The following is a 13061-nucleotide window of genomic DNA, read 5'->3' as shown; positions in this document are numbered from 1 at the left end:
ATACATAACGTCCGATCATGTCGTCCAACAGAAAAAGACTATTTTTAACGACTGTCTGTTTCAGGTATTACGTCATTACACTCTCGTGACAACTTTTTTCGCGCGAAATGTTTGATGGGTGGATAGTGTCCAGTGTCAAACATGGTTCAACAATAATATGCAATGCCTCAAACAGTTGCTTGACCCACATTGTCTTCTTATTAATTATTCTATTTGATGTCTATTTATAATATCTTAGTCACCTCAAAAAACGTTGCTAGTTTAAAAGATGCTAATCCCAAATGCTTCATTGATGCTATCCAGCAAATACTTATTTGCAAAGAAAAAGAAGTGGCACTAATGTGAATTGCTCCTTTTGTGTTTGAAAATGAAACAACCATAGTTGTATACTTTTACATCTCGAACCGTCTATGATTTTTTGTTGTAACTATCACTGAATTTACAAAGGTTATTTATATATTTGCACAACGTAATTGTATTGTAATGAAGGCTAACATCCATTGGCTGAACAGGTAGCCTAATAATAATAATGGCATGTCTTGATGTCTATCTTTGAGTTTGGTATTCAGTTCCTAGATCCATGCCTTCTACTCATCTGCTGAGCCGTATTTGACGTAAAAAATGTTGCTGCTAAATCAGCTTGATGATGTGAGACCATTGAGTATTGTAGCCTATATGCTGTACATCAGTGTCACATCCATCCACTGAAAATATAAAGCAAAAAGAAAGAAATCATTATAGAATGACTGCTTTTTGAACATACATTTTAACTATACTGCAATTTATATTTCCACAAATTCAAAGTAATGTACAACTTATTATTTTCATCCCAACACTCATTGATGCTCACAGTGCAGGCCCTATATCCTTGTTTTGATCCCTCACAAATGATCTTAAGGACCTGACACAGTATCAGCAGCGTTTTCTTGCAGTTAGCAAAGCAGGTGAGCACCCTCTAGGGATCAGGATCTGTATCACAGAAAACTTAGAAGATTTAAGAATAATTAGGAAAACAGGAGTTTTACTTTAAAAACGTTTTCATTAATTGTTGATGATCAGCAGGGTTTCCCAACAAATCTTATTTCAATTATATAAGGCATATTTATACTAATTTACTTTAGTTAATTTGTGTATTAGTGTATTGAAAAGTTAAACATATGTAATGTTGTTCTTAATAGGAATAGCATTGGTGAGTTAAAGCGGTTGCCTTGTGCCAACTCAACGTGTTTGCAACATTACATTTTTGTGTTGTTGTTTTAACTTTTTATGTACAGTAGTCCATGCGCTCTGTCTGAAGTTGATGATGTAAAGCCTGGCTAGTTCTTCCCATTACAAAACAGCTTCTTTTTTTTGGGAAACAATAGCAGTCCTGTGCCTTTGCTTTTCCCATTTTAGCTGAAATGAGGAAGCACCTTGTCTCAGCCCGAAGGCACCACTTTTTTTCTTTCAATCACCCATATCGAGTTACTCACAGACATGGAGCTGGGAGGTGTGGCATTTCCTTTTGTGGGTTTGAATTTCTTGAGATTTGATCTGTTTCCTCCCAAATACATGTGTAGCTTTAACAACAAGTCTTTCTTTTAAGCTTAGTTTTTAAATGTGAAGCATTTTACTCCCCCTTTTTAAAAAAACAAACAATTGTCATTGTTCTCTTCAAGGAGTAAGTTAAGGGGAATATTTTATCAATTGCCTCTAGGATTTTATGACAATATTTCATTGGCAAATTTAATAAACATATATGGAAATTGAATTCCAATAAAATAAATAAAGTCCAAATGAAAGTCAGCACAATGACTCAAGAACGGCTCATACATTGATCATTTTTGTTTCACACAATAAACTGTGAAACACAGTTTATGCTTTGTTTAGTTGAAAGTTTGTTTAAAAAGATACATGCAACACCAATGTAGCCTAGATGAAAGTCAGGACTTCTTGTGTAATCCTTATATGATAATAGCTTATCATTGTATATGGCGTAATAATAATTTACGATTATAAACTGGATATGTTAGTAAATGTTGTGGAGTTGGACACACCCTACTGTTGGTTTATAAATGGAAGCACTTCTTGAGATGCTAGTTGCAACCAAAACCAACTCACTGCAGAGTCACTATAAATGAATGAGCCTGGCCATCCATGAAACAGACCATCCTTCTAAAGAACATTTGTTGTTATTGTCTCTGAATTCATAAGCTTTTCCAGACAGGGTGTTACTCACTTTATTGCTGAACAGAGCTGTCCCGAGGTGTGGCTGCACCTGATCTCTGGGCACACACATATGATGAAACCATTTATCCATCACACCTCTCCGCCCTGGAAAATGTGATTATCCTCTCCCACAGGTTTTTTTTCCTCAATGGTATGTAAGTAAGCAACTTCCAAATGAAATTACTAAACTGAAACAATCCTTGACTGGATGACATTGTTCTCAACTGTTAGTTTATTTGTTTTAATAATTATCAGGTTATCATTATTCAGAATGCTGATGTCGTAAACAATGTTTAACAAACAAAAGAAAGAAAGAAATTCAATTTTTTTGTCATGTGAATATAGATTGTGAAGAGTTTTGTCTAATGTAAAGTTACAACAAAAGTCATTTAATTGTTTTAAAGATCAATTGGGTTATAAAATGGTTTGCACATACAAATGGGGATATATAATATAAAAGATAAGGGAAAAAACATTCCTAATATAACAGTGAGAGGCATTTTAACAAAGTCACCCCTCTTAACTGTTTATGAACGTTTTTGTGAATATCAGATAGTTCAAACAATGTTTTCTGATATTCAAAAATGTAAATCCTTGTGTATGTATTTCTCTTGAATCCTGTTACAGATTTAAACACATCAGCATGTTTTATCATTTTAGTTTATTTGCATACATCATTAGTGCAAGCATTGGAGTTAAACATAGACTAAAAAAAACAATAGCAAATCATCCAAACATAGTCCAATGTGTTCAATGCAAAAAGAGGTAAAGTTCTTAAGTGACCAAAAATATATATTTTTAAAAGGTGGAGAAACTGGAAATGAAAGAAGGTTTTAAAGAATGAAAGGTATATGCACATTGTGATGTTAGCTTTTTATAAGGCCACTACTAGAATATAAACACCAGCTTGTGATGTATTAGGCTACAACACAATTCTAAGACGGTTATCAGCTGACGCCCAAATCAAACAACTGAGAACCAGAAGAGCAGAACGTTTTTTTCCATCTCAGCTCTGACCTCTGGTGTCCATGTTACTTCCGTGTTCTGCTCACCTGTTCCACCTGTATTACTGCGCCGCAGGTGACTGTATGTGCGTCTCGATGCACCTGCTGCGTTATTCTGCCATGACCGAGGAGCTCACAACCTGCGAGTTAACATGCCCGTCTTCACCGGAGAAGACTTTGGATGTTGTGAAAAGTAAACCGATGGATTTGGAGCAGCCTATTTTCTCGATGCTGAGCGGCGGGGTGAAGCAGCAGCCGGCGGAGGGGGACACCGCGGGGACACCGGCTGCGACCACCCCCGACACCGAGTCCGGGATCTTCTCCGGGGAATGTGAGCTGTGTGTGGAGCATGAGTCCGAGCTGGACTGGTTCTGTGGCACCGAGCAGAGACTTATCTGCTCCCACTGCACTATTGTGGGTCCCTGCCACGGACACTCTGTGACCCCTGTGGCCACCAGAGTAACCGCAGTCAGGGTGAGTGAACTGCTAATATTGTATATTAATGTCTGTTTTTAAATGTATTGCCTGAGTTTTGGCATAGTGTTATTAATATTAGCTTTAGAAATGTAAAAGGTAGATATTTTTTCTTTATTAGGATACCTTCAGGGTTAGATAATAGCCCAGGAATGTTACTTTCACTTTGTTTGAATGTTTGTTTAAACCTTTTTATTTGCCCTGTTATTTGCTGTTAGACAGGTTTAACAGATTTTCCTCATCTGCATTAGAACATATCATTCTAGATCCTTTTAAGTTTATTTTATGAAAGAAAATGTGGAGTTGTCCTACTTCATTCACTCACTCTGTTGAGGATTGTACCTGTTATTAAGTAATAAGGACTCACTTAAAAGTGTGGAGAATAATGCTCACATATTTGACAGTGTAAAATAGTTAGTAGGGCTGTCAGTCGATTAACATATTTAATCGCGATTAATCGCATGATTGTCCATAGTTAATCGCAAATTAATCGCAATTTTTTTTTATCTGTTCTAAATGTAGCCTACCTTAGAGGAATATTTTTCAAGTTTTTAATACTCTTATCAACATATGAGTGGACAAATATGCTTTATGCTAATGTTTATTATCATTTGAACAATGACAAATATTCTCATGAATATTAAACACAACAACCTCTGAACATTACAAATATTCGCCTCAATTCAACCTGGAACCTCTCTCATACAATAATACAATACAACTGGTGGTGTGTGTGTGTGTGTGTGTGTGTGTGTGTGTGTGTGTGTGTGTGTGTGTGTGTGTGTGTGTGTGTGTGTGTGTGTGTGTGTGTGTGTGTGTGTGTGTGTGTGTGTGTGTGAGATGGATCGTTGGAGCTATGTGCAACTCAAGGCAGTTGTGGCTAAATGGCGCTCCTCTGTTTTCATTTAAACAGCTCCTTATATCCGTTAGCGCAGCTAGCTAGCACCAGATGCTAACAACAACAATGCACGTAAGGTCTCTCTCTCGCTCGCTCGATCGGGCCACACATACACACACCCTCCCGGTCCTCCCAATAGCCAGTCGGTGCCTGCCGGTGAGCGTGGAAGTGGAGAGACAGCAAGCGCATTTCGTGGCATCTGCAGGCAGTGGCAAGTCCTTCCGGCATATGCCACAGAGGCTGCTACTCTGTGGTAGCTATGGCAAGTCCTTCCGGCATATGCCACAGATGCCACAACTTGCCGAGGCATCTGCCGCTGCTCAACGGGAGTTGCCACAAGATGCCAGAGTAAGAGAAGGTTTACTGTAGCTGCCATTCGCCTTCCGTGGCAAATGCTGCTATTTAAACCCGTATTTATCGTGTAAAATGTCGCTGTTTTGGCATGACTTTATCGAACTGATCTGTACACAGGACTGATTATCTGTACACAGGACTGATGGTCCGATCTCTATTTTTTTTAAACATTATAATTTCTATTCAATTTTACTTGGAGCATGGTTTGCTAAAATAAACAAACGTGCTATATTTATGATGAAATATTGGCGAGTGAGGGTTGCAACGCCCTTGGCAATTTTCGCTTCTTGAGGGGAGTTTCCACTGCTTGCTACGATAAACCAGGTGTATGACTAGTAAAGACAAATAATTAACAAATACATATCTGTATTGACACAGCAACGTGTACACTGGTGTTATTAGACTTGGCTACAGACTTAGGGCAGCTGTAACTGATTGCAGTTGCCAGTGAGATGCTAAGGTTTACTTTATAAATTAGGCAAAGGACTTATATTTGCCCCATGTCTTCAGCAGCAGCAGGCCATTCACTTTGATTTGATCCAGTTATGAAATGTCATCATTTCGACAATAAAGAAATGCTAGATAAACGTTATCTTGCACGTTTTATCGAACCATCTCCGTTTCTAACTTTCAATATATTTAAAAAGAGATCTCTCTCTCATCTGCGTGCGGGGCCGGGGCCTCACAGACATGCTGCTGCGCTGTGCACACAGTTCTGCCGGTAATGAATATTAGGAGGGAGTGGCTATATACAGGACCGTCCTGTACACAACGCCAAATGGCTATATACAGGACGGTCCTGTATATAGCCATTTCGGAGCTTGTATACAGGACGGTCCTGTATATAGCCATTTCAGAGACCTTATATACAGGACCGTCCTGTATATAGCCATTTCAGAGACCTTATATACAGGACCGTCCTGTATATAGCCATTTCAGAGACCTTATATACAGGACCGTCCTGTATATAGCCATTTCAGAGAGCTGTGTAGGACGGTCCTGTATATAGCCATTTGGCGTTGGGTACAGGACCGTCCTGTATATAGCCTCGGCCATATTAGGATACATTTTGTAAGGAAACTTTTCCACCAATAATTCCAATAAGTATTCCAAAATGTATTCACTTCAGGTTTACGAAAGTAACTGTATTCGGATTAGTTGTTTTTCAAATGTAACGCGAGCTGGTTTTTGTATTCTGATTACGTAACGCCGTTACATGTATTCAGTTACAACCCAACCCTGTGCACAGATCATCAGTCCTGTGTATCAGTTCGATAAAGTCATGCCAAAACAGCGACATTTTACACGATAAATACGGGTTTAAATAGCAGCATTTGCCACGGAAGGCGAGTGGCAGCTACCGTAAACGTTCTCTTACTCTGGCATCTTGTGGCAACTCCCGTTGAGCAGCGGCAGATGCCTCGGCAAGTTGTGGCATCTGTGGCATATGCCGGAAGTACTTTCCACAGCTACCACAGAGTAGCGGCCTCTGTGGCATATGCCGGAAGTACTTTCCACAGCTACCACAGAGTAGCGGCCTCTGTGGCATATGCCGGAAGTACTTGCCACAGCTACCACAGAGTAGCGGCCTCTGTGGCATATGCCGGAAGTACTTGCCACAGCTACCACAGAGTAGCGGCCTCTGTGGCATATGCCGGAAGTACTTGCCACAGCTACCACAGAGTAGTGGCCTCTGTGGCATATGCCGGAAGGACTTGCCACTGCCTGCAGATGCCACGAAATGAGCCAGGCCCTACTGGAGAAGTGTGGTCTGCCACAAGCGGGCGGCAGGAGCGGGGCTGTCAGCATCAGCTTGTAGATGGTATTTTAAAATCGATGCGCTCTGAAACTACGGGGCGGCCGAGGAAAAAAATACACATGCGTTAATCGCGTTAAAATAATTAGTGGCGTTAATTTTTTTTGGGTTAACGCGTTATTAACGCGTTAACTTGATAGCCTAGTAGTTAGTCATCCTTTCTTGGGTGCGCCACAGTTTGCATGTAGTTTTTCTAGCTGATTCTTATGCATGGTATTTAAAAAGACAGGATTTTCTTGTTGCGTCTCCTCCAGCTGATGAGTATGTGTGTGTGACTGTGTGTGTGTTTCAACAGAACCATCTGGTAGATGTGTGTGAGAAATTGCAGCTGCAGGCTCTGAGGATTGAGAGGTTTATCGAGCAGACGCTGACAGCCAAAGAGCAAAAACTTCAGGTGAGAAACACATGTGATCCCCACCCACTAAACCACACACTAATGATCACACACAGAGGGGCCCACCTCAATACAAACACATTATCAAGTGAAGCAAACAATGTTTCACAAGCAGCCTACTGGCTCTGCTTTATGAAAAGTCCCATGTGACAATCTTCATGTGCTTTGCAGACACGTGTTGAATTTTATGTATGTGGAACCTACTGACCCTTATCATAAGGCATTAGGATTATTTTCATTGTCAATTCATGTGTCAACTATTTCTTCTGAATAATTGTTCAATCTAAAGTATGTCAAAACAAATTTAAAAAATAGCATCATCCCCACCCAAATTGGTTGTTTAGTCCGAATAACTGTTACAAACCACACATATTCAGATTTCAATGATGTAATAACGGATATAAAGCTTGAATATAGTGAATGATTGACATTTTAGCTGAGAGACCGTACATGTGAAACCGTTATTGTCACATTAGTAGGGAGGAAACGTTCACAAAATGTCGTGTTTCATGTTAAGAATACAATTGTAGTTATTTTGAATATTATGGATTTTAATTGTGTCTTTTTCTTACTTTTCCTTTAACTATTATAACAGTAAGCTATTCAGATCATTTGAACCCAAACAGGTGAAACACTTTGCAGTTGTAAATGCTTGAGTAAGAGAGAACAAAAACACAATATGTTTACTAGGCATGTATAACTTGCTGATTCAGCCAATTGAACACCTCCATTCGACAAAGCAAAGGTTGCCTCTTTCAGTGCACCCTTATTTATTAACCTCCCTGAGCACAATGGGTGTCTTAAGTTTTCATAGGGTCACAAGTTACAAGTTAACACTAGGAAATCAAACCTCAAGCAAACAGTAAAGGCAGGTCAGACAAATATGTAGATACCTTATCTGAGCAAGAATCAAGTCCCCAAACAAATGTTTTCTCTAACAACATTGTACACATTTCATCTGTGAAAACAAAGCATTGGATTTAGAATCTGGTCAGTGAATCTTTGTAGCTGTTTTTGTTTGTTTAAGGTCTAACATGGGATGCCATTGTGTGAAGTGTCAATAACTACCTGCTTTTATGGCGCCCACTGTCGATTGGCTGCATGTGTGCACAGAAACATGGGCGGGACACTATTTTATCCTCATGTTTCCCTATGTTTGATTAATTGGATATTGTTCTGTATGACAACCACTGTCTCTCACTAAAGATCCCACTGAAAGAAGAAAACAGTCCTTAATGATCTCTGCCCCTAAGACCACTTGCAACTTTTATCCATGTACTTTTTCTTTTAATGTTTAATTTATTATCTTTTCTTTTTAATGACTGATTTTAAATGCCATTTTCTTAATCTCTTTCATTTTTTGTAAAGCACTTTGAATTGCCTTGTGTTGAAAAGTGCTATATAAATAAACTTGCCTTGCCTTGCCTTGCCTTGCAGACAGAATTGCAGCTCGATAGGCTGATCCCAAAAAGACCATTTTAAAGTTCAGTTAAGGGCTTGGAGGCTAATTCAATTGGAAATTGTGTTTCTTTTGCCAGATGTGTTTAACCTTTCCCTCTTTCTAGGTATATGACTTCATGTTATTGCCTACTTCGTGTGTTGTTGTATGTATCACGGTTTTGAACGTATCTTGATTTAGACAACTATTGCTTCTGTCTTGCAAGACATCCTTGGAAAAAAGGAAATCCCAATACCAGAATGAACCTGCTTAAATCAAGTTTTTTTGTCTTCTTTTATTTTCAAAAGTCATAAAATGCTTCAATACAAATACCTACATTTAAGGCAAGACATATCAAAAATAAATAATAAAATAAACATAGTCACATGAACAAAAATAAAGAAAAAAGCAACAGTAGCAGTAGTAGCAAAAACTGCTATTGGTAACCAGTCCCTCACAAAATCCTCAAGACTACATCTCAACTCATCTGAGTCTCTCCAAAATAAGTTGTCCTTGATTTTCAACTATGGAAAGACCCAGACTAGAGTTGCGAAAAAATTAGCTTTACTTCTTTATTAACAGCTGGGGGGATTGATTGACTTGTATTGCCTGTGGGTTTGAGCTCTGGGAACAGGACGGAGCTGCCATCCATGGAGGACCTTTACTCCCAGCAGCTCAGGAAGAAATCCCTCCGGATTATAAAAGACCCCCATCACCCTAGCCACAAACTGTTCTGCCCGCTGCCATCTGGCAGGCATTACCACAGCATCCGGACTAAAACCACCAGATTCAGGGATAGTTTCATCCCACAGGCAATAAGACTGTTAAACACCTGAACTGCTGAAGCAACATCCATAATATTCATCTGGCTGCTACTTAGAAATTATTTATCTATTTATCTATATCATATTCCAATAACTTGCATATAGACTCTTATTGCACTATTTCACTATTTAACTTTTTTAAACCATTTTTCTTTTCCTTTTTGTATTTACTATTTACTTGCACTATATTTTTCTGTTTATCTGTGTTTTGTGTTGCACTGTTGGAGAAGCCTGTGAACTAAGATGTTCATCGGCATAACTACACTGTAGTAAAATATGTTTTAGTGCATGATTTGAAGATTTTTATAAAATTGGAATCATTACACATATGCTCGAGAATCTTAAAAGTTCAAATAAACCTGTGTTATACACTCCCATGAAGAGATTTAGCAATTTTTTCTCCACCAGAAGTCTAACATTTATTTTCCTTCTCTCTGTTGGCGTAGGTAGGGGCGAGCAGGGCCAGGGAGCATATCCTGGCTCAGGTCAGCGCAGCGCGTGAAGCCCTGGAGGAAGAGGAGCAGCGTCTCCTGGAGGAGGTGCAGAAGGAGGAGGAGCGGGTGGAGCAGTGCCTCCTCACCCAGAGAGCCCACTGGAGCAAAGCTTTGGCAAATCTGACGCAAACACGCTCCGGCCTGGTGCACACACTGACGCACACTTCAGAGGCACAACTGGTGGTGAGAGACAACAACATTTTTGTTCAGGGACGACTGGGGGATATTTTTGAACAAAAGAAGAACTTGTGCTAAAATAAGTGTAACCTGATAATGGTCATTCATTATCTATGCTTCCTGTCTTTCAGACCAGTGTCCAGGAGATAGCTGAAAGGTAATTTTTTTCTACTTAACATTTCTAGTGAATATTTCTTTCTTTCTTTCTCAGTACCAGAAAGGTCATATTTGTTCTTCTCTTGCTGTTTGTCAGGGTGGAGGTGGCGGATGGGGTTGGGGAGCCCTGTGACACGGAGCAACTCAACATGAACTCAGCCTGTAGCGACAGCAAGCTGCTGAGGGGCCTCTGGGCCACTGCAGTGCTGCTGGGGCCAAACGGTTAGTGCAGTGTTATTCGATCCTCAAGGAAACCTGATAGATGTATTAGGATTATTGCCCACAACTATAATAGTAGTTAGCATAACTGCAAATAGGTCTGTCCCAACATTTAGATTTTCTATTCCCATTTATTGTGGACAAAATGACCCAATAACAATTTTATCAAAAAAAAATAAAAAATGTATCTTTACCTTTTTTAATTGTGCATTTTTCATCACACTTAAAATACAACTGTATTGACGTGGACAGAAAGCCCATAATTACAACTGTACAAAAGTGTACCGAAAGAAATGAAATGTTAAGTTGAAATGTAAAGTTATTTACACAATATTACCATATGTGAATTTATAACATGATTTAATTTAAGTATTAGTACTCCTAATGCAGAATGGCTAATTTATGTGTAAACATTAATAGACCTTAATAGTCATAGTAGAAAAAACCCAGGTTTTTTTACCATATGTGAATTTACACAATATTACCATATGTGAATTATTAACATGATTTAATATTTAATTTAAGTATTAGTACTCCTAATGCAGAATGGCTAATTTATGTGTAAACATTAATAGACCTTAATAGTCATAGTAGAAAAAGCCCAGGTTTAATAATTGTGTTATTAGCTACACATCTGCTATTCCCACAATGATAACACATTTCTACTCAGAGAAAATACAAATGTTTGGTATATTTTGCCCACAGAACTTGTCTGAACTTATCTAAAAATATATTGTTCATAATCAGTAATATACATGATCCTGATGTATATCTCTCCCTAGCTGGAAATAGCAGTGATTGTTTGGGGCCTGGAAGGTTTTGTGTAACTGAGCAAGTCTTGAAATAAAATGAAGAAATAGTAAAGGTAAATAAATAAAGAAGCAAATTAAAACATATATTCAATTTACTGTATCTCACAATTTTATTTCAGATAATTTTTTACATGATTTTGGTACATTGAACAACATTATGTTTATTTATCAAGCAATTTTTTCATCTATTTCTGACCATTAATCCATCTTTTTCCTCTTCCCACAGCTTATGGATCATTTTATTTGAAGTTTGATGAGCGCACAGTGAGCCCTCTCCTGTCCCTGTCTGACGACTTCTACACTTTGACCTTCTCCAACAAAAAACATCGCCAACCGCTGCCCTACGACCCGGCACGCTTCGACTGCTGGCCCAACGCTCTGGGCTCTCTGTCCATGTCCTCTGGCACCCACAGCTGGGTGGTGGATGTGGGGGAAAGTGGTGCCTTCAAGGTGGGGGTCTGCTACACCTCTCTGGAGCGCAAAGGCTCAGGGAACGAGGCTCGGCTGGGGTATAACAGCCAGTCCTGGGTGCTGTCTCACTACGACGGGGACTATTCCTTCTGCCACGCGGGGAGGAAGGAGCCCCTGCAGGTGGCGAGGAGACCCCAGAGGATCGGCCTGCTGCTGGACTGGCCCAGTGGGACGCTGTTGTTCTACGAGCCAGACTCTAGCACTGTGCTGCACTCCTTCACACATTATTTCAACGCCCCCCTGCTGCCAGCGTTTGCAGTTACTGACCGCAGCATCACTATTCTGCACTGACACGCAGCCAAAAGACTCAATGACCTCAAACATGTGAAGATATTCTCCAATGTAAATATGATCAGCAGCAAATTATCCTCCATCTGATTGTGCAGTTATGAAAAGGCGTGAATTTGTATTTATTTTATTATTAGCTGCTGACTCTTTATTTTTACTGTTTTTAACAATTTAATAGATTTTAATTTAGAAATAATCATATTATTTAACTTTACATGTAAAAAAAAAGTCCACTGGTTGATTCAGGACTGTTTGTAATGTTGTGTGACAAAGTAACTCTCAACAGAAATATCTTTTAATGATGTTACTGCATTATGCTCAGTTACCAGCTGAAAATACCACATTCGTTCTTTTATGCAAGAGCAGAGTTTTGTTTTGTGTCTATTTGCCATATCAGTTATCCTGATTAAGGACTCGGCAGGAAAATAAGATATGTCAAGAGAACCAAAAAATAAAGTACTTAACATACAAATACCACAAAGTGAAAATAGAGTAAATCTATTAGTAGTCCTTGATTGAAAATGTTACTTGATATGTTGGAAATACACTTTAAGTCATAAATTGAGCAGAAATGTGTCCTCTTTGTCTTTAACAATTACTTAGAGGTCGAAGTGATATCTTCACAATGTTTGTTTCATATAACCAACACTCCAAACCTCAACATTATTTAAAAAATAGATAGAAAAGAGCAGCGAATCATCACAGTTTTGAAGCTGAACATTGTTCTTACATTGATAATGACTTATACAATTTGTTTAATAGTTGACAATGACATTCTTTAAATCAATTAATAGACTTAAAGTTTCAGCTATACTTAAATATTTAAAAATGTTTTGTTTGAAAAGAATCTTAATTTCTTAAGTACCAAAGCTCTCCAATATTTGAAGTGGAGAACTATAACTATATTGTTTCATATTGTTCCCTCCCAAATAAAATGAAGTAATAAAACATACTCAAGTTAAGTGCAGGTATCTCAAATTGTTCCTTTAGTATGTTACAGTCAGGATACTTGAGTACATTTTCTTAGTTACATT

At 38.7% G+C, this 13061-nt stretch overlaps 1 protein-coding gene across 1 annotated transcript; it reads left to right on the top strand.

The window, feature by feature from the left end:
- The first annotated feature begins 3261 nt into the window (after positions 1-3261).
- bspry (B-box and SPRY domain containing) lies at positions 3262-12989 on the top strand. Its single transcript, XM_034203772.1, has 6 exons — positions 3262-3686; positions 7050-7148; positions 9857-10087; positions 10213-10238; positions 10335-10459; positions 11495-12989. The coding sequence occupies exons 1-6, from the start codon at positions 3297-3299 to the stop codon at positions 12028-12030; spliced, it is 1407 nt and encodes a 468-aa protein (XP_034059663.1). The 5' UTR covers positions 3262-3296; the 3' UTR covers positions 12031-12989.
- The last annotated feature ends 72 nt before the right edge of the window (positions 12990-13061 follow it).

The sequence above is a fragment of the Gymnodraco acuticeps genome, unplaced genomic scaffold, assembly GCF_902827175.1.
Source record: "Gymnodraco acuticeps unplaced genomic scaffold, fGymAcu1.1, whole genome shotgun sequence".
NCBI lineage: Eukaryota > Metazoa > Chordata > Actinopteri > Perciformes > Bathydraconidae > Gymnodraco > Gymnodraco acuticeps.
This window is presented reverse-complemented; position numbering and strand designations above follow the sequence as displayed.